The sequence below is a fragment of the Ixodes scapularis genome, unplaced genomic scaffold (assembly GCF_016920785.2).
Source record: "Ixodes scapularis isolate PalLabHiFi unplaced genomic scaffold, ASM1692078v2 PGA_scaffold11__112_contigs__length_91849675, whole genome shotgun sequence".
Classification (NCBI taxonomy): domain Eukaryota; kingdom Metazoa; phylum Arthropoda; class Arachnida; order Ixodida; family Ixodidae; genus Ixodes; species Ixodes scapularis.
Window position 1 is genome coordinate 23503548 of NW_024609837.1, and position 26571 is coordinate 23530118.

General features: G+C 45.3%; 1 protein-coding gene across 2 annotated transcripts; it reads right to left on the reverse strand.

Moving 5' to 3' along the window:
• Window positions 1-26571, reverse strand: LOC121832983 (protein Wnt-6-like). Of its 2 annotated transcripts, none has more exons than XM_042288842.1 (5): window positions 24769-26571; window positions 13778-13876; window positions 6495-6715; window positions 2918-3174; window positions 1-2030 (listed from the first exon to the last, which is right to left on the reverse strand). In XM_042288842.1, the coding sequence occupies exons 1-5, from the start codon at window positions 24846-24848 to the stop codon at window positions 1575-1577; spliced, it is 1113 nt and encodes a 370-aa protein (XP_042144776.1). In that variant the 5' UTR covers window positions 24849-26571; the 3' UTR covers window positions 1-1574. The 2 variants fall into 2 exon arrangements, with proteins under 2 accessions (XP_042144776.1, XP_042144775.1); XM_042288841.1 differs by having other exon boundaries at window positions 197-2030; window positions 13778-13891; window positions 24769-25455.

A 26571-nucleotide genomic window follows, 5' to 3' on the forward strand; every position in this document is an offset into this window, starting at 1 on the left:
TTGAATTGGTCATCATTGCTTTTAACGTGACTTCAAGAGGTGCGAGACACTGTTTGAAACATTTATAAATATTTTGCATAAAAATTGGAAATAGTTCATCATTGCTAGCTAAAGGTAATAACAATCCTTTTTGTTTTGGCGCTTTAAGCAGCGACGACAACAAACCAGAAAATACACGAGTGAACACTGTGGGAGAACTACCACCGCAATGCCGAACGCCGCGATAGAGCGGATTCTAGTCCGGTTGCAGCAGTATTATTTAATCCTAGTAAAACAATAACGCAAAGCGGACTTTTGGATTCTTGTGCAAAAAAACTACGTCTCAGACGCCAACATCTGACTACTACGACTTAAATGCCATTAGATTGGAAAGAACGTAACACTCACGCGCACATGCAAAGCACGACACATACCGTCCTTCCTCGTTTTTTTTCACTCCTACCACAAACGTAACACAACGTCTTCTTGTAAAGAACAGCATTCAATCTGTCCACCATTGAATGCAACACAAAAAGTTCAGAGGAAGAAAACAACAAACAAACATAGTTCATCTAATAAAGCACTGCGATATGTGTCTCACGTCTATTGAATGGCGGATTGCTAGAAGAGTTCAGCAGGGCGGCAGCACACTCGGACGCTTGGTCATGTGACTTCCAAAAGACTCTTAAACTGAGCATCGACATTTTGTTTGTTTGTTATGAGTCATAACTAATGGCTCGGAAAGCTCTACTCCACAATGAACCGAACTGTTCATTCATTGAAAAGTATCCTTGGCAACTTAATTACCCATGATTGAACTTTACGTTGCTTATAAGTGTTTAAAGAGTACTGTAGACTGTATGAACACGTGCTTACACTCCTACGTCTAAAATAGTGTTTATCCGACGAGGTGTTGATGTTTATTGTAATCTAGACAAATATTATCTATTACTACAATGCTCTTTCTCGAAGGAGCATCGTTTTTAGCTACATGTAAAACGATTTTAAAATATACCTTCGAGATACTACTAGCAACACACATTTTGGGCTGAGAAATTGTCAACAGACAGCAAATAAGGTTTTGCACTTTCAACGGAGCCTTTCATGAATGGTTTCTCGCCCGTTACTAGCAAACATGCCCTCGCCAGTTACTGAAGCTGTTGCCAATAGGGTATCCTTTCAAGCAAATAATTTAAGAACGACGTTACTCGTCAACATTTTGCATCGAAGTGTGGTCACATATACTTGCAGCCAAATGAGTGTGGAATATAGTGTGCAAGTCACGTACGCTCATAAGGTAGCCAGGGCGCTCAGAAAATGAACTATGTATCAGCTGACTTTTATGTATGGCCACGCACAGTCCTTTGCAGTGTCTTCGAAGAAAATAGACCTGCTCTCCATTAGACTTCTCCTAGTACATGTTCAAAAGCGACGTTGAGCCGAGCAAAAGTGTCACGTATTCCACCCTACCACACACACACACACACACATCCACGCACGCACAAGTGTACAGCATCATTCCTCTACTTCCATAGAGCGCGCACAATATCACAGACCTAGTCGAAGAGGAGGGTCCACGGAACGAACGGCACACTCTATAAACACGTGGTCTCCTGTAGAGTCTCGAAGCATGTCTGACACGTCACGTTGCAGCAGTACTGGAACGTGCAGTTGCACGCCACGCTCACCACCATCTGCCGACTGCGAACCTTCCGGCCGCAGCACAGCGTCCTGCAGTCTTCGGGTCCCGAAGCACCGAGCTTACACTGGCGTCCGCGGGTGCCCAGGGACCCCGTACGTCGGTCCGGGTCGCAGTAGTCGGGCGACTGCTCGGAAAACACAATGTCCTCCCTTCCTGGGACGCGGGGCGATTCTGGGATGAAGCCCTTGCCGCTGTTGCCTGCCGTGACGCGTATGGCACCCTGGAAGCGGTCCCGCAGTCGCAGGCCCACCTTGCTGAAGGTGGGCAGCTTGCGCCAGCAGGTCTTGAGGGAGCAGGTCCCGGACATGCCGTGGCAGCGGCACACGCGCTCCAGGTGCATCCTCACCGCCTGTGGCCGCCGCGGAAAGAATTGCGGCGCCGAATGTAGTGTCCGGTATGGTCTCGCGTTTGGACTCGGTCATATATCGTCGGGATGCAGGCTACAAACTGGCGCGAGGACAGCATATGAGCAACAAGTGGTCGGGCAGCAGAGAACTAATGGAAGGATTGTGGAATACAGCAGCATGAACGAATGGCAGACAAAACAAAACATATTGGGAAAAAAAAAAAAACGCGAAATGAAGGAGGGGAGCGGGAAAGATGTCGATAGAATGTTCCTATACGTGCTTGGATATGATCTCGAAGTACGAACACTGCTCTCCCAGGATTTGAAACTTTGTCATGTGCATTTTGTTTGCCGCTCTTTTATTTTGGGTCACTTTCCGGTTTTGTGAGTACGTTTTACGAGAGAACATGCAGATGCCAGGCAATGAAGACAGATTCAGGCATGCAGTAGCTCATCAGAAGACCTGCGATCAGTGGTGCGACGAGTGGGAGTAAAATGCTAAGGAGCCACGAAATACGTCGAAGCTGCTATAAAATAGCTCAGAAAGAAACCTTATGGAAGTCTCAGAATGTGGCCAATATTCCTTTAAGAAGCTTAGCTTCTTCGGCCTAGAAACTCCCTAAAAGCCTCAAATAAACTTCCAATAAAACAAAAAGAGAAAGAGATAGAGAGAGAGAGAGAGAGAGAGAGGGAGTGTGTGTAAACAAAGGCCGTGGAAATATTAGCGGCCTTAAAAACGGCTGTTTCAATGACTTTCATAAAGAGTCCTAGCTTCAGCGTAAAATAAGCCTGGTTTCTTAGCGAACTGCGAGGATAAAGGGAGGTTCTTTTCCAATGGTCCCCGAGTGTCACCCTGCGGACAAAGCGAAGTGGCGAAGTTCCCTCGTTACCTGTCTGCCGGCCTCGTAGTTGTGCGAGAGTATGGTGGCCCGGAGGTCTCCGACGCGCTTCCGGTTCATGAAGTCCCTTGACTTGTGGTAGCCGAAGTCTACGTAGTGGTCGCAGCCGGAGCGGCCCAGGGAGTCGGCCGAGTTGTGGCGCCTCCTGCACTGGCAGTCGAGCAGACGACCTTGGGCACACGCTTCCGTCAGGGCGTACACCACGCCGGCGGCCACGATGGCGTCCACGAACCCGGCCTCTTTGGTGTCTACGGGGAGGACAGACGGAATATTATTAGGGTTCTATATCTTCGGTGAATATCGATAAACACCGAAAAGTAACTCCCGAGCCGGTTTTATCGAAATCGCGGGAAACCGCTCGGGCTGCGTAATCGGTCGGCGTGTACTCGGCCAACCTCGTGACGTGAACGAGCGCTTAGTCCGTCGAGGGCTCGGATCCCGTCACAGGCTTCATGCCCAAGAAAGAACGACCGCCAATGTTGCCTCATGGTGTTTTAAAAAGGGTTCTATTAAGCTGGTATTTGATTTTGGAAAAAACCCAAACTTAAGGAAGTCTTTATCCACAGCAATACTCTGTGTTGATTCGGCACACAAGACCCCCTTAAAGGCCGACAACCAGCCTCGAGATTCTGCAAGGCAGAAGATCCTCCTCACCATGGGGGAGGAGGAAACAGGCAAGGGTGGGCAAGGTAGAAGGGGGAGAGGAGGAAGCGAGGGAAAAGTGGAAAGCGCGAACTGGTCGTCGGTCTTTAACCCCGAGGCTCCTTCTCTATTTGGGAGCGACGCCTATTGTGACATTTCCTTTTCTTTTGGTACAGGAAAAGTTTTTTTCCCCCAAGTTTTCATGTCATGCACAAGGTTGCTTGAAGATTGGGAAATTCCATGCCCGTGTCCCTATTTCTAGGGCTGGGTGTCGATTAGAAATGTTAACCCAATTAATCGCCACCCTTTAATCGATTAATTATTCGATCAATCGGTCCCGTTCATTTCCATGCCTAACATGTTAAAAACATCCGAATTGTTTTTGGGCCTTTGGCAATATAAAATTTCGAATATGAATCAACCTCGATGTGTAGTTGAGGACAGTTCAAAACGCTCACACTCACAAATTCTTACTTCAGCTGTATTCAGCTGAAGTAAGAATCAGTGAATGTGAACGTTTTGAATTTTGCCCTTTAGCCCCATGTATGAGGCGATGAGGTGATTCGTTGATGTTCTTCAGCAAGAGTGACCTCCTTTGATTGTGCACCACAGTCTCTCCGGCGCTGAAAGCACACTCGCACGACTTTGCGGTGGCCAGGACACATGTAACCTTCTGCACTTGTCCGGAGTTATAAATCCCGCCCCTACAGTTTACTTTAGGTGAACATTTCACCTAACGCGTGCCGTTGATACAGCTATACCCGTCCAAGACTGTGTGGTGAAAGCGTTTAACTTTTACTTTTTGTTTGCTTGTCAAAATTTTACCGATTGACCGGTTAAAAAAATTAATCGCAATTAAAGCGCTCAATTAATCCGTAGGTTAATCCACCAATTGCCCAGCACTACTTATTGCTTCAACACAGGATTCTATAAACACCGATATTTTTTCGCCACAAAAAAATTGACACCGAAAAGCACAGAATCTGTCATAAAAAGATAAAAACCAGAAATCCCCAAATCGAAAAAGAAAGACAGAAAAAAAGAAAAAAAAACGGAAACAGGCAGCCCTAGTTCCCCTCTGAAGATTGACGTCCCGATCGACTACTCGTGAAGATTGACGTTTTTACAAGTAGGGCTGGGCAACTGATCGATTAACTTTCCAATTAATCAATTAACGCGATTAGCTTTTTAACCGGTTAATTGGCTGTAATCTGAGTTGTAAATTTCGAGAAGGTAAAAATGCCTGCTTACTAGCTGATGCATATTTATCGCTTTTAAGAAACATTACCGTTGTTCAGCGTTCATCACTCGGGATTGTAATCCGATAAGTTTTAAATCAAAATGTATAACACTTTCATTTTTAAAGTTGCTCGCTTGAGTTTATTTCTTGTAGCTGGTACCTCGTCAAGTTTCAAATAATGTTCATTGTGTAAATAAAGGCAGTTTTCTCTCCCTTTCTCTCTCTGTCTCTCTTTCTCGTTAATGACACAACAAGAAATGTAAAAATTAGTGTGCCTTTACACTCTTTTAAACGTTATTTTGACCGAATGACGTTGAAGAGAACGAACGCGTGTGGATGACGCTCCCAGCCTTTCATCGGAAGGCAGCAGCACTTTGTGTGCTCTGGAACCAGCGACAGACGATTCAATTGCAAGTGTGTGAATGTCGTCGACGAAGATTATTAACTACTCGTGAGAAACGGAATCGGCATGCACCGGCGGAAGGACCCCGCATCGGCTGGGCTTAGCACCGACGCCATAACCAGCAGTGCGGTGCCCGGCCCGGTAGCGGCGAAGATCAGCCTAACAAGAGCAGGGGCACAATGATGAAGTCGACCTACGCCAAAGTATTCTTGGGCTTTGCCAGAAAGTGGACGCGCTTTCACCCGAGGTAAAGGCCCCGCGGCCGGTCAAGGCACAGCAGTACATTCATCTCGCTCAAAACATGGAGCTATAGTTATCATAAGTCGCCAAGCGTTGAATCGTCCTGGAACCTCTCTTGAGAAAGGTCCAATTCCACAACCATACCCGCAAGTTATGCGTCAGCCATTCGAGACTCTTCGTCCGGTGCAGACGCACAAGTGACGAGGCCGGTTCGAGGACAAAGACGCTGGAACTCGCGGAACTAGCACGGATTGTGGAGAGCCAGTGGTTGCGTCGACTGCCGGTACAAACGTAAACCATTGGTAACCGACGAGGACGGAGTCACCGTGCCCCAGAAGAAAAGTAGAATCGAGCCGACCACCGGAGCAAGTAAGTAAGCTCACATCTGTACCTCGTCCACCGAGGAATTGTGTCTAGACTTGACCCTGCATGGAGGAGAGTTGACGATTTTTGCAGGGTCAAAAGAAAACAGTGGGAAAATAGTGAATTTAGTAGGACGTCTTGCCATCTAGAACTGGTCATTTTTATCGACTAAAGCCTAACAAAACAAACAATATGCCATCGAAGACAAGCTTGTACGAAAAGCACCTGTGTACAATTTTAAGCCAGGTTCACATACCTGCGACTGCTTACGACCGTGTGCCTTGAAACCTCTTAGAATCTCTTACGACAGAACATACTAGCGTCATCTACCGAGTAGCCGTGGAGCATTTGCAGACACCATGAAACGCAGTTCATGGGTTACCTTATAGATGGCGCCAGCATGCTAGTGTGTTCTCTCGTAGTAAGAAATCACGAGGACTCGGTCCTAAGCAGGCGCACGTGTGCGAAAGAGTTCTTTACGCAGCAATGTCCTTGGGGCCGCACAACATGGTCTGATTTTTATAGAGGGTCAAAAGCCACAGGACGTTTGTTTGTATTTGGGGGCAAACTCGGCGCTCACGCATTGCAGGAACATGCCATCATTTCCGGATCATGTTTACGGCAGTATACAACGAGTGCTCTAGATGTGACTGTCATTATAGGTGCGTTAGTCCGCCCACCTTTCATGAGGACCTTCTTCATGGAAGAGCGATGGGTGGAGCAGTTCCATCGGTGGAACCTGAACTGGTTCTGGCACTCCCGGATGCCCAGGTCCACTCCCCTGGCGATCTCGCGGACCACCTTGGGCTCTTTGCGGCAGATGCGGGCTTTCCGTCCCCGCAGCAGCTTCTTCTTCTTGCACACTCGGGCGGGCTCCATGAGCAGTTGCCACCGCATTGCCCTGTGGAGAGGGTTCCACGTTCAGAGTGAATGCGTGGCTGGAGCGACTCGTCTATTGTTTGTCAATTTGGAGAGAGGTGAACACGGGGACGGGGTTTCAGACCACGGTGCACGCAGCGGGTCTCCGACGGGTGTGTTTACTGTCCTGTTCCGATCGTGCAACAAAGGTGGTTCCGAAGTGCCAACAAACTGCGTCACACGGGCCGGCTTGCCATGCTGTCGTCTGCCACGATTATGACGGTAGCACGACGGCGGAGCTGGATGCGGCAGACGTCTTGTCTGCTCTAGGTTCCCTCTCAGCTCAACAGTCCCTGGAAATTTTTGCGACGACAAGTTGGAACGCTGCGACGACGGCAGCACTTCCGTTTTATCGCTCTTTTTTTGCCAGAATTTTTATGATTAATTGCCAGGATGGCGACATCCAACAACACAGGATGTCGGCACCCATGGCGCACATCGTTGCAACTTCGGGAACGCTTTCGATGGATGGCCGTTATGGAACGCTAAACACACTAGTCGAAGACGCGCTCCGGGCTCGGTAAAGAGACTGTTTCCACACGGCCCAATAAATGTACTAACTTCCAGGATTTTTTTTTATGTCTGATGCTGAAGGCCCGATAGAGACACGGGTCGCAGCGAAATTACTGCTTCAGAGAGACAGCGATAAGGGAGGTTCCAGAAAAAACGGTATATGGAGGACTGCAGCCGCCTGTTGAGGTGTTTGCCAGCAGGTCAAAACATAGTTGATTTAATTGCTGTTAAATTTTTCAATTACCTTACAGTAAAGTAATCTACCTATAATTAAAATGTTAATTTATGAGTAGAAGTAGCTGAAATAAAGTAATGGCATAACAATTTGCATAACTTTATCATAAGAGTTCAACTTGAAAGGGTGACAAAAATTGTTTGAGTTAATTGTTTCTAGAAACAGTGACCCCCCCCCCCCCCCTCCCCCATCTAGGAGTCGTTTCAGAACAAATCTCGGCCCCAAAGATGAATTAGTAGGACTAAAAGCCTCAATACGAATGGACATCTTGTAGACCCTGAGATGGGGAACATCTCACGATCTACAGGATGTCGAATCATTACCAGCTCGCCCTCACTCTATCACTGCTTACAATACGAATGCTTTTTTTTTCTTAATCTACTTTCTTGATTGAATCTTTTTTGTTTTGTTTTGGAGAGGCATTGCTATACTACTTTCACCTGCAGCTGACACTGCAGGGGGAACAATACTCTCGCCCCCCCCCCCCCCCCCCCCCAATCTGCCGTCTCCATTTATTCACCTGACGGCGCCGTTTGTGCCTGGGTGCTGGCGTGAGCGTAATCATGTGGCAAAATCTAGGCACCGGTTCAACAATCAGGTAGCTTCCTCCGCAAGGTCGACTTACGAGGTAGGATCAGAAAGTTCCGAGACTGATTTTGTAGCGTAAAAAGAAAGTGATGCGTGTGCAGCAGTCGAAGGCAAGGACCTTCATGTCTCGTTATACCAAAGGGCGTCGCCCTGGAAACATTTGGAGCTGAGTTACACGAGAGATTTTGTGACCACGTGCACGGGCACAATGGCGATTTCACCACAAACTGCAAACCAGAGTGAGAGCGAACATTAGTTCGCGTCGAAATCGGCAAATGTCAAACAGAGACATTTGAAATGATTCAGCGGGCTAGTGTCAAAAAGCAGTGAATTTTGGGAAGTGTTTTAAACGGCACTCGTGCTTCAGGAACGGCAGAACATCGCTTGAAGACAAAGAGCGCTAGGGCGACTCTTATCCGACCTCTCCTTCACTTCAGTGACGTTCTGCCATTCTTGAGGCGCGCGTGCCACTCAAGACACCTCGCATACCTCACTACTCTTTGACATAAGCCTTCTAAATAATTTCAGAGGTATCTATTTTAGATTTTATCTAGTTTGACGTAAAGTTGACGTTCGCTCTCGATTTGATTTGCAGTCTATGGAGAGATCGCCATTGTACTCGTGCATGTGGTCCAACGAACTCGTGTAGCGCAGTTCCAAACTTCCACAGAGCAATGGCGGATCCAGAACTCCATTTTTTTTTGGGGGGGGGGGGGGGGTGGGCGGAAAATTTGTAAGGATACTATTATCCCATTCTTCTTGTGCACCGGGGGGTCCACCAATTGCACATTGCCTCCGAGAGGAGGGAGGGGGGGGGTCGACTTTGTTTGGGGGGGGGGGGGGGGGGGGGGGGGGGCGGCGGCCCCCGTCGCCCCCCCCCCCCCCCCTTGAATCCGCCACTGCCACCAAGCGAGGCCCTTTGGCATAATGACGCAGGAAGGTTTCTGCCTTCGGCTTCTGCGCGCACATCACTGTGCTGCCCTCTTGTTTATACGCTACAAAACCAGACTCGGAACTTTTTCACCACACCTCTGTGTGTGAACGGACTGCAGCGTGGAATTTTCCATGAGTTAGTATAGATAATATTGAGTCCGTAGAATCCTGTTGATTTTTAAGAGCTACGAAATAATTTGTATTCCAGTTTCGGAAATGAGCCGTCTGCGTACGCGATTTAAGTGCACATTGTTTTTCTTATCAAAATCAATTCGGTCTGTGAGTTTTGTTTAAACAATCATTCGCATTACATATACGATACTATATTGATGACCTTCACATATAATATAAAATAAAAATATATCCAAATATTTGAAACAATCTTTATTCTCGTTTAATAAAGATTGTTTCAAAGTTTCCTTTTTCCCACGCACAGTGAGAGAAGAGAATATACTACCGGATAATGCTTTTTCACTACATGATTCTCGGTTATTTTTATCTTATTTAGACACAACATAACTATTTGTATATGCCAATATATATGCTCGTTTGTGCATTGAATGCCGCTGATTGTTTATATTGTTTGTATTTCGTGTACCTGCGTTTCTGTGTGTGCTGCAATTGCTTTTTTTTATTGCGTTTCAAAATGTATTTGCAATTACCACTCGTCTTGAAGTCCTTAACTTGGACTAATAGTATGTAAAACAAAAGCTAGTTAGCAATATTGTTGACCCACAACTACAAATAGGACTTAGTAAGCTACAAAAAAAAAGTCCAGATTTTCCACTGAGTAAACGTCGGTTGTTCACTTCACGCATTGCCCTAATGCTAAAATATATGAATGTGCCCAATAAACATTTAGGAACATTCAAAAGCATATAATAACTTACAGTGTTTTGCGAATAATTGAATTTTTAAAATGCAGTTTCGAATAATACGCTAATCGGTATTCGCTTTCATGTGAACTCCGACATTCACACTTTTCGAAGTGTTGATCGCGGCGGGTTAGCCCCGTTGAGTGCGCTTTTTACCGAGCATTGGTGCGCGGCAGGAAAGCAATACCCGCGGAGCTCCGCGGGTATTGCATCCCCGCAGTGACCATGTGCTTGGTGAGAAGCGCACTCAACGGGGTTAACCCGCTGCGATTGTGCAAAAGTATAGGCTAAGCAGAGACGTCTTGACAACCCCTGTCCATCATTCGTATTTTTTTTAAATATGAAATAGAGGAATAAAAAATTTGCATATATTAAGCAGATTTATAAATTCCCTGGATTAGGATAACTGCGACAAATCTGTCGTTTAAACGCTACAGTCCATACAGTAGTGATATTGAAATAACTGAGCTTAGCAGTGGACAAGTGGAACGTGTTCAGCTGAAGTTTCGTATAAGCATAGTGCACGGTGACGAAGGACTTAGAGAAGCTATTCGATATTCGGACAAAACCATTATTCGCTTCGAATCAGCTTTGAACACAAAATTTACTATACGCACATGACTAATACCTTATATATTCATCATATAATTTATGTTTTAATATTTTTATGGGTCAAATTATATACGTTATCTTTCTTGTTTCCATTGAGTATAAAGCTGTAACCTAATCTCCTAAGCTACATCTTGAAGGTCAAAAACTAACTCTCACGATAGTTGAATACTGTAAAATACATTTGAAAAGAGATTGATCGCTGGTCATTTCTCCAAACTCGATTGGGGAAATATGCATTCCATACAATAACTCAAGAGAAAGGTTTGTAACGAAAAGTATTTATGAAGATTTTTAATAATGCCTCCTTTTCTGTATCGGAACAGGGGCGTCGGAAGTGTTCGGCAGATATGGGGCCACTAGAGGAAAGTAAGCCATCCCCCCTCCCCCCCCCCCCCAATTGCACACACACACACGAGTTGTTTAACAGAAATCTCTGAAAGGTGTGGAAAGGGGGGAGGGAAGGAGGGGTACGATCACCCCCGTGCCCCATTGTGCCCCCCCCCCCCCCCCCCTTCCCTTTTCGACGCCACTGTAGAGGAGCCTCTCGGAAAGCTCAGATAGATGCTTAACATCACCACCAGACTAAAATTTGTTGCCTGTCATCGCTATTAGGGGGCTGCGAACGTGTTAGTTCTATTCGTCCCAAACTACCATTTTAAACCCTCTAAAGTTATTGCCTGTTTACGTTAAAACCCCGAAAAAGCAGAACTCTAAGTGCATCCGTGAACCATATTTACACGTCGTGAAAAGAGCAATTTTACACTTCCGGAAATCACCTTTGAGCTGCCGTAATAACGAAACTGAAAAAAAAAGAGGGGTACAGCGATTGATCTTTGAGAGAGAAAATAGCGAGCTCTCCTATCAAAGAAGACGCCTCTGATACATGGGGGAGGGAAAAGGAGGGAAGGGGGGGGCTGCCCCCCTTTTCCCTCCCCCATGTATCAGAGGCGTCTTCTTTGAAAGGGAGCTCGCTATTTTCTCTCTCAAAGATCAATCGCTGTGCCCCTAATTTATTTTCCTTGAGTTTCGTTATTACGGCAGCTCAAAGGGAAGCCTCTAAGCCCATCGGTTTTAAAAGCGTCTCAACAGAGGGGTTAAAAGATTACACCTCGCGGCGCCAGAAACAACAACGCGTAAACCGACTTCAACACCTTCGCCCTCGCTCTCAATCGATACCAATAAAAAAAAGTTTTTTTTTTCGGCTTTAGTGAACGCGAGCAAAAAACTGGGCGAGGCATTGAAGACGCAGAGACGAAGGGAAGGCGGCAGCTGGCACCGCCGTTTACACGGGGGTGACGTTTACAACGACCATACGCGCGCGCGCGCTCTTGTGCTTGGAAACATGGAAGGCAGACGTCAGGGCAGCAGGGAGACCGGTGCAAAGACTTGAGTCGGGGGGCCGATGCCACCTGGAAGTCAAGGCCTGCACGTGATGTCATCGTTCGTGGGTCCCCGACTCGCCCCAAGCGGCAAACGCGCTGAAACTCGACGGGGACGCAAACGTGCGGCCGTCACCCCATGCTAAGGTCGCCTACGTTGTGAGACACTGCTAAACGCGTTGACGGCCTTATGTGGATTCTCTAGTGGTGACGTTTTGGGAGAGGACGCCTCAGGCCTTGTCTTCTAGGTAGTCTTGAGCGGGGAGTTCGGCGCGGGCTCGATTCGGGCCCGGTCTTGTTTACGTGGACGGGGCATCGGGGATCCCATAACGATTCCGTCTACGCGGTACACAGAGTCATCAAGCACGCGTCGTCCCCTCCCTCCCCGGCCGTCTCGTGGGGAGATGAAGGAAGGACGATGGCCAGTCGTAAATATGTAGTCGTTGGGGGTGCAATTATACGGCGTCCGTGATAGAAAACGAAACCCGGTTTTTGGGCCCGCGTAAAATAAACGACGCCTTGTTGCAAGCTGAAAGTCCACCAGAATGTAACGGTTGTGGTGAGGATGTAGAATGCGAAAGTCTTGGGGACGTGACGTTAGCTGAATCAAACAAAAAAAAAAAAAGAATCGCGACATTTTTTCATTAGCCTTCGTTGTTGATTCCGTGTGTATTTCACCTTTTTTCCTTCTCGGCGCGAGTTGCGGGCGTTCGTCAGTCTTGGAATATTTTTCAAAGTTGCTGAATCACCCGATCGCTCCATCAAACTACAACTCTATTAAATTGTTTTGTTTTTTCCAGTTGTGAGGCTACTTTTGTATGGGAGACAGAGGTGTCACGTGAAGAAGGGTCTGCTCAGACGAACCTCGGTTGCTATCTGCGCGACCTCATAGAAGCCTAAGACTTAGGTAACTTCTTCAACAAAGACTCGGGTAACTTCTTCCCAAGAAGCAAAATTTCTTAACGAAAAGTTGCTTGCCACTTCAAGTCTAGCCAGAAGATTCTTTTCAAGTTAATCCAATTAACCGAGACTACCTTCGTAATTTTTGTGCTTTCAGTGTCCATCCTTTCCACCAAACGTCCCGAGTCATGCATGACTTGGCTGGTCAGAATCCTTCTTCCCTCGTTTTACCCCGAAGCACCCGGAACGCTTGTCAAGGTGACTATACTTCCCCGATTTGCGTTGGTTCGCAAACAAGTAGCAAAGTCGCGTTACTCGTTTGCCCGCGCGAAATGGAACGAAGTATAGTTACTTGGTTTCCGAGAAAGTAACATTCAGAGCTTGTTATAGATAATTCCAATTATCGTCTCCTACGTGCTGCCTTCTTTGTCTACTAGATTGGATTGCGTTCCGTACCGTAGCTCTCTGCGGAATACCGAACGCCGTGTGCATAAGCCTACCATTCAGTGTCTCGGAATATTTTTTTTTGCCTGGGTGATAAGTTTTGGAAAGTGGATATAGCTGTTAGGGGGTCGAAATGCAGATTGGTTTGATATTGATTCGAGTCTGGCGACGGGTGATAGCGCCCTAACTACGTTTTGCCTTACGATGAACAACAGATGCTGCTACATGTCATTGAAACCATTCCCATGCCGTGTGTGTCTCACGTGTCTTTTTGGGATGTGCGCGGATCATGTGCTACGTTCACAGTGCTTGATTGGCTGGGCTGGACCGTGGCCTCTGCTGCGGTTTATTGTACGGAGTAGCGGAGCATGGTGCATAGTTGGAGGTGGTTGCTTTTCTTAGTCACGAGCTCCAAGCACGTGAATATGATGTCAAAAGAGCGAGTCATCTCTGCATCACTTCTTGCGGAGTGTAGTGTGTTCACGCTCTCTGCGTCGTTGGCGCGTCAACTTCAGGTTGCTGTATATCTTGAGAGAAAAATAAAATAGAAAAAGAAAGCAACTTACATGGATTCTCGGTAAGCCTCCATTTTAGGATCTAGAAGTCGTCTCCTGTTGTGGTTGTAGTGGCCGATTCCGTTCACGCCCCCAGACACCTTGGCCGTCCTGCAAGTGCAACGACTAGAGGTCAAAGTTTAGATCGTCTCTGGGATTAGTACTGGGTGTCACAAAAAAAATTTACAGGGTTTTTTTTACCGCGAAAACAAACTAGGCATCACCGAATGCTCATTCTCCGCCCAAAGGTAGCGCTAGAGGTCACAACCAGATGCCAAAGTTTCAGCCCGATCCGATGCTTGATTCAAAAGTTATAAGTGATTTTCTGAAAAGTTCTATGGGAAAATGGTGGCTGTCGGAGTTTTCGAATACATGGGGCTCTATGGGCATCAGAAACCGGAAACGGCCAAAAACGGGCTCCATTTTTCCATTGAACTTTTCAGAAAATCACTTATAACTTTTGAATAAGGTATCGGATCGGGCTGAAACTTTGACATCTGGTTGTGACCTCTAGCGCTACCTTTGGGCGGAGAATGAGCGTTCGGTGATGCCTAATTTATTTTTGCTATAAAAATAAAAAAAAAAAAACCTGTAAATTTTGTTTTGTGACACCCTGTATATGACACATACACATGCGTCTAACTCCAACGTTCACGGCGCAGACTTGTGCATCGACCCAATGTGCCGCGGGCTATAGATTCCCATTTGACGAGGTCAAATTTCGACCGAGGTATGTAGCCCTAAAAGTTTAGGGTGGAGGCCGCGCTACGTTCCGGAAATTTATCACCCACCCCAACTATGCAAAAAAATCCGGAAGGTGGCTCTGACTACTGATATATATACACGCATTTTACGAACGCTTACCGTTGGCGCCGTCGTCATTAACTGGGATTTTGGTTGCACATTAAAAGGTCCCCAGACAGTTTAAATTATTTCTAAACCCTTCGCTGTTATTTTCTAGATGCACTTCTTTAATCTAAAAAAAGTAACCCACCGAAAATGGGATATATATATATATATTTTTTTTTTTGCTTTTTTGTGTAGTAAGGTACCAAAGTGATGGACGTGGTCTCCACTTCAGTGCACCAAATGCGCCTGGACAAGGAAACTGCTGGCTCCGCGCAAGCGCGAACACCCGTGTTTAGAAGATCAAAATGTCTTGGTTTTGACGTCACCACTTTGATATGACGTCAGAAACATGACTTGTTGTAGCACTGTATGGAGCATGTGACCGATAGGCCCTTTGATTTTTCAGGTATGTTTTGGGCGCCTTTGATTTTGGGACTAGAGTCTATAGAGGGTGCAAACGTGAAAGATGTGTCTGCAACTTCCGCTACCTTGAAAAATAGAAAAAAAGTAAAGTTTTATATCTTTTTTTTTGTTCAAGCACGCGCCGTTTCGGTGTGATTTATTTCTAGTTGCAATAGCCGGTAAAACCTGAAAATTTGATCTGCTGACACAATTGACGCGCTGAAAATATAGGGTTATGGCTGTTCTAAATGATGATAATTTAATTAAACTAGATTTTGTGGTTCTGAGAATAAGGGGGAGGCGAGGAGAATGTTCAAAAGAAGAATGTTGAAATAAATAAGTGGCCTTATAGGCGCAACATCGCAGAGGAAAGACACAGGCACGCACACATGAACCGCATTTTTGTTACACCTCGAAAGAAAATGTCAAGGTTAGATAATATAACATTTAATCTAAAAAAAGATTAACACTATTATTTCCTTCGGGTATTATACAATCGAGACTTCAGGTCCAAGCTTGGGATTCCGCTCACTTGAAATGGTTGTTGTTGTTTTACCTTTTTTGAATAAAGTTATTTGTATTTTTAGAACATAACCTTTCATATATTTGTATGCCATTTTTGTTTTAGAAGAAAAAAAATACAGGGCTACAGAGACATGGTCATCGAATATATTAATGCTTCTTCATTTTCGGGTTTTGTAATTTACAAAATTCGAGGTTATAAAAGTTGGGGTTTTATATTTTCAAGCGAAGTTCAGGATATAATTGAGGCTACTCTCCGTCAATTTCGATATTTGGAAAATTTTTGATTATATTTTCGCTCAAAATAAATTTTAAGCTTGACTATAAATTGCTCGAAGAGATGATGTAGAGTTTGTAGACAACCAAAAATTGAATTTCACACCCAAAATTGATCGACTCTTTGTTTCAAATCCCGTGGCCCTGTTCACAATGTTTCAAGCACAACTTTCGAAAACTTGCATGAAAAGTTGCTGTTTTTATTTAGTATTGTATTTATTTATTTATCCTGTTTTGAAGAACACACGAGAAACTACGCAGACGTTGCGAATCACTAAAGATAAATATAAGAAAATAAAAATTGAAATGTACACATGCCAAATGTTTTATAAATGAGTTTTTTTTTAACGACTGAAAATCAATACCCATATTTATTGTTAGTGGCGAAATATTATTTACACGGCTGTTATTCATATCAGAGGTGATAGCTTGGGGTTTCTAGACGGACGTGGAACACTCCGATGGATTTCACAAAACAAGATGGTACATGTCTAGAACTAACTTTAAAAAAAAATTGAATCAAGTGACTCAATGTTAAAAAAAAGAAATCAGGTTTAGCCCGATTATGTTCCAACCTTGGTGAAACTTGCTCGGCGTGCACAATTCGGATAACGCGATTTTTTTTTATATAAAAAGCTTACGCGAGATTTATGGTAAAATCGGGTTTAAACCAACACTTGATCAAACTGTTTCGAGGTGCAAATTTTGGATAGAATTGAGTTTGGCCCCGAAACGAAGAGTCATAAGTATACTGCCTTCTTTATGAAATCTGCTCCAATCTTTAATTGAACAAAACAAACATGTAGCAGGTATTTTTGAGAAACGTTTATGCAAGTGAAAAGAAGCATTGTAAGTCTGTTTTTCTGGAATAATTGTTGTGTATAAAAAAGTTCTACTGAAATAATGTGAATTAATGTAACCTTTCTTGTCGAGATGAGCGTTCGCATCCAGCTTTGGAGATTTCATTTCAAATCAGCAAGTTCGCACTGTTTGGAGACACGCTCGTCACACGAATGTCCATAATTTTCCGCGATCGAATAACTTTAGCCGACGCACCATTTTATTCTAAAGTATGAACTTCGCGCATGCAAGAAGCTCAATGGGACAGAAAACAAAGACTAATTTTAATTGGTCGCGGGAGGATGTGCCTATAATGTGTACTCTGAAGCCCCCTAAACTGCGCGAACTTGTTCGTTTACGCTTAAGTAGCAAAGAAAAAATGCTTGAGCAAAGCTAAGGTTTGTTTCCAGTCAAACTAGCTATCAGGGCGAATCGAAACTTCCACTGAAATTGAAGGATTCGCCGGAAAGTCATTGTAAAGTAATTAAGGACTTTTTTTTGTATAAAGACACATATTTAGCAGAGTTTAATATAAAACTGACATTATACATAAAAATAACGTAGGAATAGATCTAATATAGATTTGTGAAAATCCTAATTCAGCCGCAAAGTTCGTCATGCAATCATCAGCTTCCTGTTTTTAGCTCTCACAAGGTTGACTTTGGTTTATTTATGGCAAAAACAAACGAGCACGCCGAAACAACAAAGCCATTCAAGTTAGGTTTAAAGATGTTCAAACTATCCGCATTTCTCGAATAACTTGAATACCTTCCCGTGCAAAGTAAGTGCTAGACAAGAACAAGAATTCACCAGAAAATGAAAAGGCTGATCCTTCTATTTACATCTGTTTATTTTGTGTTTTTATTGTAACATTCTTGTTTTCGCTAGGTTGATAAATGGCGTGGGTAGTTGCACTTCGGCCATTGTTGTTTCTGGTTGTTTCTGGTGCAGCCTGCATTATAGTATGAGGGTGCCAATGGGCCCATGGTTAGCAACTGCCGCGTTGTTTTTGGTGGGGTTCGGCGGCGCTGCAGCGATTCGGCTTTTGGGGGAAACCATTTTTCACCTTTCAAATTATAGCCTGTCACTCGAGGCTGGCAACACTGACGCCGTGGCGCCTCTCCAACTTCCATGGACGCAGTGGCGCCACCGGTGGTGGTTGTGGGAACTTGAGCCGCTGGTTTGTTTCCTTCGAGATGCGCTCAGTTTGTGCTTTACGGGAGACTAAACGTGCGCAGGGCGAGCAAAAGAAACGCGGTTTGCGCATTTTTGTTGGAGTGAGTGCTTAAATGCTGTAATTACACATTTGCAAACTACAGGGGTAACCAAATGTATTTTTTGTAGTTATTCTGGAATTACATTACCAAAACGAGCAGAGTTAAGCGCAGTGAAATGTGTTTAGCTACCCGTGCTAATTGTGCTCAAGGTATAACTACGTCTTGAAAAAGGTTGATTTGAATTGCCCGGTGTCGGCCAATTGGCAACCCTCGCTACTTTTGAAGATAGCCACGGACCAAATGTTTTCGCCGATAATTGCTGATTGTAAAGCCAGCGCCGGACAAGTCGTCAAAAACCACTGATCTCTTCATGATTGATAAGCGTATAAAACAAACGAGATTTTTTACACCGAAATCAACGCCAGGGAATTTGAGTACGGGCATTTGCGAGGTATTGCCAGAGTGAAGCAACTCGTCGAAAAAGAACACCGATTTTTCGACAAACCAATGAGAAACACAGAACATCCCGAAATTTTACTCCGGAATAAATAAAGCGGAATCTCGCAAAAATATTTATAAAGAAACAAAAATTATATGCTGTCGCGAAAAAAAAAAAAAATTAAGTCACATTTAGTGTGCGACAAAGTCGATCATATGGTTTAATGATCGACGTCTTGTATTTTTTACCACGCTGCTAAAAAAGATTACAAGACAAACATTTACAAGCTTGATCATGCTGAAAAGCCGGACGACACAAAATGTGTCGAGCGCAAATCACACATTTGACACACGCGATGTGATGGTATCTCGTGATGACGACGACTTAACTGTGACGTTAATTTCCCCGCTAAACATATCGGGGAAACTGATGTCACGTCACGTGACAAGGTCATGTGATCTCAAGTCAAGTGACATCAATTCCCCCGCTAAACTTAACGAGAAAATGTGCAACAGTTAAACCCGTCGCTTGTGCTCTGCACACGTTGCATAGTTTGCATATAAAGGTAACTCATAAAACGCGTTTTGTTTAAAAAAAAGTATAGTCAGTGTGCTGCGATTACACTCATGTATGTACATGCAATTTCAAGTTTTGTGCATTAGGAATAACTTTAGTTGGTTATTTATGAGTGCCGCAACAAACTATTATTAAGCTAATGCTGCTGCTGCTGATGATGATGTAAGCAGATCTGTCCACACAGGCACGTAGCCAGGGGGGGGGGGGGCATGGGGCCCGGCCCCCCCCCCCCCCCAAATCTTCCATTTTGCTGAGGCCTCCTCTCTCCCCTCCCCCTCATACAGCATTTTGTCATGGGCGGGCCCCCCTCTCCCCCCCCCCCCCCCCCCCCCCCCCCCCCCCCGAAACAAAATCCTGGCTACGTGCCTGTGTCCACATATGGGGAAACACACGAAGTGCCATATAGTATGAGCAAACCTGACATTCTTTGAACTTAGAACTTGATTAGAAAAAATTCCGCACATGCAGAAATTGAGGCGTGAACATATTCCAGAGATATGACTGTATATTTCTGTTGTCTATCTAAGGCGTACAGCCATATCCGAACAATGTTTTTGTATTACACATATACTTTTTTGCGTAATTCAATTTTTGTGTATTTTTGGACCAGCAGATTCGAAGCCCACGCAAAGGAAGTGTAAAGCATAGAATTGATCATGTCACCGGGTTCCGGTGACAATTATAATACAGATTGTGGTTGCAGTAGTGAGCATTGCAGTTATAATTTTTAAAATACAATTCAGTAATCTACGTAGTAACCCATGCCGCTAGTTAGAATGGCTTCTTTGTTCTATAAAATGGAATTTCGCTAAAAAGCTTTCGTTAGGGACTTATTTAGGTTGCCCAAGTTTGAATTTAAACCTAAACGTGGAAAACACTTTTCTACAGAAGATTTTGTCACGTTCATGTATGGCTCGGTTGACCCCGAATCTTAATCAGTGGTCTCATTTCGGAAGTGAATTAGCGGTTTAATTTTACTTTGCGACGAGGAACGGTGTAATTTAAACCTCGGCCTATTGTTCGGGATTTAATTTCTTTTGCTATCATCGCAATTTAACGATATCGATAAAATTATATCGTATTGTTCTAATTTAAAGGTAAGATCGATTTAGCCATTTCTGGCGGGTAACACTATAAGGCATTTTAAATAGACATGATCCTGCCCGTGCTAGTCGGTTTTTAAGGTACGTTCTCCCTTTTGCTTCTTGTTCCTTCAAACTTAATTCTGGTTATAATTCTTAGGCTTCTCTCTTTTTATGTCTCCCTCTCTTTCTTACATTCCATTTTTCTTTCTAGATAACCCCTTACATTGTCGCAATGATCAACCAATCACTGACCAACTACGTAACGACGAATGACGTCACATTACGTCCAGTCTAGCTGCTACAGGAAATATCCGGTGCCGGTCTTCATAGCTAATGATGAAATCCGGTGGATGGATTGACGCTTAGCAGAACTATGGATTCTGTACAGTGTCTCCAACTGGTGCGCTTACCGTGTCCAAGAAAGTGGTCCCTCAATTTCCGCCTGCCAACATACCAAAAGTGTCATGCCGTCGCTGGTCGCGACCCTGGCGGCGTCCCTGGCAGCGGTGGTGGGTGTTGCCGACGCCTGCTCTGAAGCAGGTTGCTCTCCAGTGTGGCAGCCCACGGAAGCTTCGGCAGCCAGGAGTTGGGACGCCGCGGCGACAGCGCCATCTCGCGTTCGCTGTCGTGATTTTCGCTAGCATTTCTGCGACCAACCGCCAGGGTCGCGATCGTCCGACAGCATAAGGCACCCTGGCTTCTGTCACGCAATTTGTTGCCATTTTTCGGAACCACTTTTGATGTATGGGACGCTAAAAAACACTCCAGTCGAAGAACCGTTCCAGGAACCATAGCAGAGCGCATGTCTGTGACTTCTTGGATAACTTATAACAATATATTGTGTGGAATTTATTGCTCGCATTTGTGTGAAAAAACGAATACGTAACAGGCTAAGTTTTTAATTAAAATAATTTGTAATCGGCATCTGTAATTTCTTCATTATTATTTGGTGACTGAAATAAAGACTGGCATATTTTGATGAGCTTGACAAACGCCGGAAACCTAGTTTTTTATGCTAAATGGTTGGTAAGGCGAGTGTGTGTTGTCTTTTACGTCATTCTTAAACGAGTTGAAATTATTTAAGCTTTTACAAAATATTCAGAAGACATTCATTAATGTCGAACTTTTTATTATTATTTTATTATTCCGCCGTTTCTTTTTGGACGCGATTTATTTGTTATTTATAGAGTCATTAATGTAAGTAATTTGTGTATAGCCACTCTACCTATAAAATAACTTCACGCCGAATAAAATAAATCAGCGGCCAAGGAAAGAAACAATAAAAAGTTGAACACCAACGGATGCCTCTTTAATCTTTTTTTTTTATTGAAGCCACAAAAAGTTGCAGCGTCGGTGACTTCGGTTAACTCGCTTAATTACTATCTTCGAAATGCGTCTTATAAAGGCATGCGTCCTATAGTAGCTATTAGCGAGAAGAATTGCAGGTGGCCAAGTTTATCCCAGAACACAAATGCCAAAAATAAATTAGAAGGATTGACGACGAAACAAGTGCCTGTAATGGAATCACAAACATCGGAAGAAAACGTGCATGTCTCCCTTTTGATCGTTATACGATTTTTCTTGTTTTATATAAATTGAACAAATTCTAGTTATTCGTAATCATTCACCTCAGGGATAAAATATTTTGCTTTTATTAACCTTGAGATTTCAGTGCAACCAATTCAGCAACCTCGCACACATAATCATCGCTGTTACGTGGTTGGGGCGTGGCTATATACGAAACTGCGAAATTCCCATCTCAATGGGGAGGCGCTGGTTGATCTACTGAAGGCTTTTTATTTATATAGGTATATTTTTTTTTTGTTGGATAACTTATCGTTGTGCGATTCTTGGATGCATGCTGTTTTGAGGTTGCGTGTAAGCACATTTGCTATTTTCACCCTAAATTCATGGCTCCGCTGAGTGTCGTATTTACCTGCACCTGGTGATTACTCAATTCAGACTGCGAGCATACATATTTTTGTTTTGTTCGATAGCAGTCGGTACTTTGTTTCCAGTGTCCAGTCACTTGGCAAAAGCGTAGGGCTTTTGTAAACATATCTTTATTTTTTTTTTATTTCTTGATGCAGTAGGCCGATTTTTTTTTTATTGCGTTCATGAAGTTTTTGTTTTACTGATTCTTCCTCGTGTCTCTATTTATTTTGCGGACCATGCTTAAATTTATACGATTTAATCTACCTACAATGTGCAAATCACGTCAAATTATGCTGAGCGCGATTTAGTCGGTTATGAGTGTGCGCGTGAGTTCTACACGTGAGACATGGAGTCTGGCATTTAAGTAGGGTCTGATGAAGTGTCCGAGCTTACTCAAAGCTAGCTCACGTTTTCTTACTGCGCCTATAATAACGGCAACACTTTATTTCGGAGTCGATTGATTATGCGGTTTTTGTTTGCTCGTCTCTAGTGCGAGCTCCGACGTATTGGTGGATCTGAGTTTACCCTTATAGTTAATGAACTATCAAAATTGCACTGCATACCAAAAGCGGTCTGCACACTAAACCAGGGGACAACTTTCCGTGGCAATATAAAAAAAAAGAAAAAAAAGTGCGCATACATGTCTCGAGAAATTGAGGGAGAGAAGGAGACCGGAGCGCGAGACGACGTCAGAATGCCGAGCTCTTATTGGGCCGATTAGTGGGTAGATGGAAAGCTATAGCTGCCTTTGTCTCGCCACTGCACTCGTCGTATCCGTTACGACGCGGAACGCCGGCGTCTGGCGTTTGGCGTTCGCGTTCGAAAGCGTTCTACGAGTGCGGCGGAGACAAAGACAGCTATATAGCTTTAGGCCTACCCACTAATCGGTCCAATCAGAGCTCCGCGTTTTGCGCGCGAAGCTCTCGCCTCCTCGTCTCCGTCAGTTTCTCGGCGCATGTAGGAGCTTTCATTGCGCTCTCTGAAAAAAAAGTTGTACCCGTCTATAGAACATTCTAATCATTACCTCTTGCGCGCTGACGTCTTATACTGATCTGCGTAAAGCATTCTGACCATGCGCAGTATGATAGCCCTCGTCTGCCCATTATCAGAACCTGCGCAAGTTCTCACAACCCAGTGACGCGGGATTTTTCGCCTGGGTGAGAAGCGAAAGGTGAATATATGGTGAGTTAGAACGGGGCAGCATTCTCGCGGAGTCCAATATTCTCACGGCTCACGGGAGGTTATCTCATGTTTATTTTCACAACCCCATTCCTTTGTGAAAGGTTATATTACGATGCGTGTGTGTAGAAAAAGAGCGGTGTCTCCTGTCATCAATTTGCGCTTAGTTGCTGTTATATACGGCGTGCACGTTCGTCTGCTCTTCGCTCGTTGATTAACGTGCAACCCCCTTGCTATCCACTGCGGCAAGGACGCGTTTTAAAACCCTTGGTCTCCGTGTACACTTGCGACTGCGCATTCTCCAGAGAAGCAGATGTGAAAACATAGAAATCGAACGCATGCACTTCGATCGCAAAAAAAAAAAAAAAAAGCAGAAGAAGCATTGAATAAAGTTTTCATATGTGCCTATATACGCTGATTTACTGCAATGTCATCGAGCGAATCGGTTTGCATGCAGAGTCGGAAGGAAGGGGTTCGAGTTCGTTTTGCCTCTATACACCAAACTTCTCAGCGAGCTGTCCTGGCCGTCCTTTTCTTTTTCTTTTTTTATTATACTACAATGAATTCTCCCTTCATAAGATTTCATGCTTAATAACAGTAATCAGGGGGAGTGCGACAACCAGAGTCAAGCGAGTGCCATGGTCGTCGAACCAGAAGGGGCCTTTGAATATTTCCCAGATCTTGAACGCCGGCCAAAAAGCGTTGGAAAGTGGCCTGGACCGACCAAAGAGCGTAATTTCCGTCCGCTAAAAATGACATGCACGCCTGTCTGTTATAGGACAGGCCTTAACACGGTGAATGTCCCAGAGGAGATCGTGACCTTGTTATCGCACAAAGCAAACACCTAGGAAAGGCTCGATCACAATGATCTTCAACTCGCGTGCTCGGCGGGGAGACACGCACGCCGGCGGTCACTCTGTTTCCTTTCTTTTTCTTTTTGATTTGTCAGCAGCGCCCAGGAAGTGTGTAATAAGTTTCTCCGCCTCCAGAACGATATCTTTATGCGCTTATATTGTGCTGGAGCACCACGGAAAGCAGTGAGCCGGCGTGGGATGATATATGGCACCCCTAAAGAACCACCGTGCATGTTTGAGTCTTACGTCTGAGAGTGAGATTGCTTTTTATTCATCCCCGTCGCACGTTTATAATTACTTAAATCTGCTGTCGGTAGTGCTCAGACATGGTACAAAGTACACTCTGTTCACTACACGCACGACAAAATTACCCGTGAACACGCGTCAAGCACATTCGAATCCCGGTTGCCTCGTATACGTTTGTAGGCTTCAAACATGTGTGCCGAAAGATTTTTTTTTTTTTGTACGTTTAAGGTGACAGAATTGTTATACAAGGAAGAAAGACGCCTGAGACACTCTCTGTACATCGTCTTTTCTGCAATGTATAAGGCGTGTGGCCGCTTCGCAAAGGTTTAAAGCAAGAGATACAGCGTTTCAACTCCAACGCGAGTTAACCCCCTGTCTCCCGGGCCACGCACTCGCGCACCATCGAAGACTTCGCGACGGCGAAGCATCATCGATGACAGCGAGCCGCCGGAGGCGGTACAACAGTAGGCTACTCCCCGCTCCCGCGGCTCTAAAACCTGCTAGCGGTTATCTTATACGCCGGCAACGCACCCCCTTCGCATCCTGGCTCTGAATCGTCGCAAGGACAAGGTGGGACACTCACGTTGCGGTCCGGAGGAGAAGCGCCATGAGCACGACCACGACCAGGCTGGCCGCTGTCCTCCGCAACAGCGCGTAATCCATCGGGCTTGCCCGGCCTTCGGCACCGCGACGAGCCGGCCCTGTCAGACGACCAGCGGAGCTTCTTCCCCGGGTCTCCGAGGGCCCGGCGGCATGGCTTCGACTGCGTCGTCCCGTACGAGTACGCGTTGCCCCCTCTCTCGCCGCTTCTTTTTTCGGCAGGGCTACGCTGGAGGGCGGAGTCGCGCAACGTGCCTTTGCCGCGCCTCCCCCCAGTCCCCTCCCGGGGAAGTCCCCCCTTCTTCTTGCTTCTGGGGCTGCTGTGTCGGCTTTTACGGCGGTGCCGCCGCACCGCTCACGTCGGCTGCGGCCTGCTGTCGCTACCGCCCGTGTACGATCGCCGGGGGTCCTCACGGTTCGGACGTCTTCTTCTGCGGCGCCGTTGCAACGGTAGATTGGGTCATTCGCGTTGACAGGTTGAACGTGTGCGTGGGGTGTCTCCCCGTTGAAGAAGCCTGCGGCAGTTGTCCGCTTTGGAGGTCCCAATTGCTGTGAACCTGTAGGGAGCGATGTTGTTGTTTTCTCTCCAGTACCCGATAGTTGTCCGGTTGCTTGAACCTAACAAATATCTGTTAAATTGTATCTTGAAAATGAGTTATACCCGGATATTACTGTAAAATGAGCAAGTGCTTGCTTCTTTCGACAGTAATGCGGGACTGTCCTGCCCTGTCAGATCGTGTTCTTGCGGTGTCTTCTCGATGTGGACCTTTGAAGAGCCTTCGTCTAAATATTCGCAAGAAAGCCTTCGACGAAACGAAACGTCCTCGTGAAGTGTCGTGTCTCGTGGAAAGCGTAAACCGATGTTGAATTTAAAATCGTCTACGCCCTTTATGCAAATCGGTAGCGATTACTTTCTTGGCGACGCTGAGTGCCCAGTGGCACAGAGTCCGGAAGCCCTGAATTCCTTCTTTAAATGCATCGTACAAGTGTGCAATGAAGATGCCCCGTCGAGGAGATAAGGAGACCTCCGGTATCTAGAGGTCTGCTTTCGTACCCTTACGTCACGTCACGTGCAACTTTGTTTGTGGGGTTTGTGGGTTCCTTAGGCTCACTAACGTTGCCTTGTGGTCGTTCCATGAACGTTGTATCTGCAAGTTTTCCGTGAGCTCATAAAGAGCCTTTTCAAAGTGCAAACATTCACACTATTTCTCCCGGAGCTTCAGCTTTTAAAATTATTACATTTTTGTTTTGATGTTGTTGTGTTATTTCTTTATGCAGGTGTGGTACTAACTATTCCTGATTGACGTTTGGCGGGTGGTGTACCGTGACAGTTGACTTTAACAAGCGCAGGTGCAGGGCTGGCAGGGTTGGGTGAAGTGAGCAAATGTCTGAACGGCGCTTGTTTCCCTAAATCGTTTGCTTGCCTTCAAGTTGTTGCCCTTTCGCCTTCACTTCTCAGCAGGGCATGCCTGATGTCCAACGCGTTTGTAAGGGGCTCTTCTAGCGATCTTCAGGCGAAGCGGCGTTCTTGGCAAAATACTGATTTCGCTTCTTGTATAAACGCTTTTTGCACTCATTTTCGATGTACCCTACTGGGTGTCGAGACAGCACACAGCGAGTTCTGCGATATCCCTGGAGGTATGCGCGGGTGAACCTTCAGCTCTGTTTCACGATGCCGTAAGTATTTGATGACTGACAAGAGTGTGAGCTGATTTGATTTCTTCGTTTGCACTGTCACGAAGGGCTGAGGTCTGCGGTCGGCTGTCAGGCCCCAGAACCATGGATC

Bases quoted from the DNA above. Each gene is read 5' to 3' on its own strand.
- LOC121832983 (XM_042288841.1), bottom strand. From the start codon at position 24,848: ATGGATTACGCGCTGTTGCGGAGGACAGCGGCCAGCCTGGTCGTGGTC. The intron at 6,716-13,777 runs GTAAGTTGCTTT...CCCTCTCCACAG, and splicing joins GAGGCTTACCGAGAATCCAT to GGCAATGCGGTGGCAACTGC. The intron at 3,175-6,494 runs GTGGGCGGACTA...TCCTCCCCGTAG, and splicing joins GAAGAAGGTCCTCATGAAAG to ACACCAAAGAGGCCGGGTTC.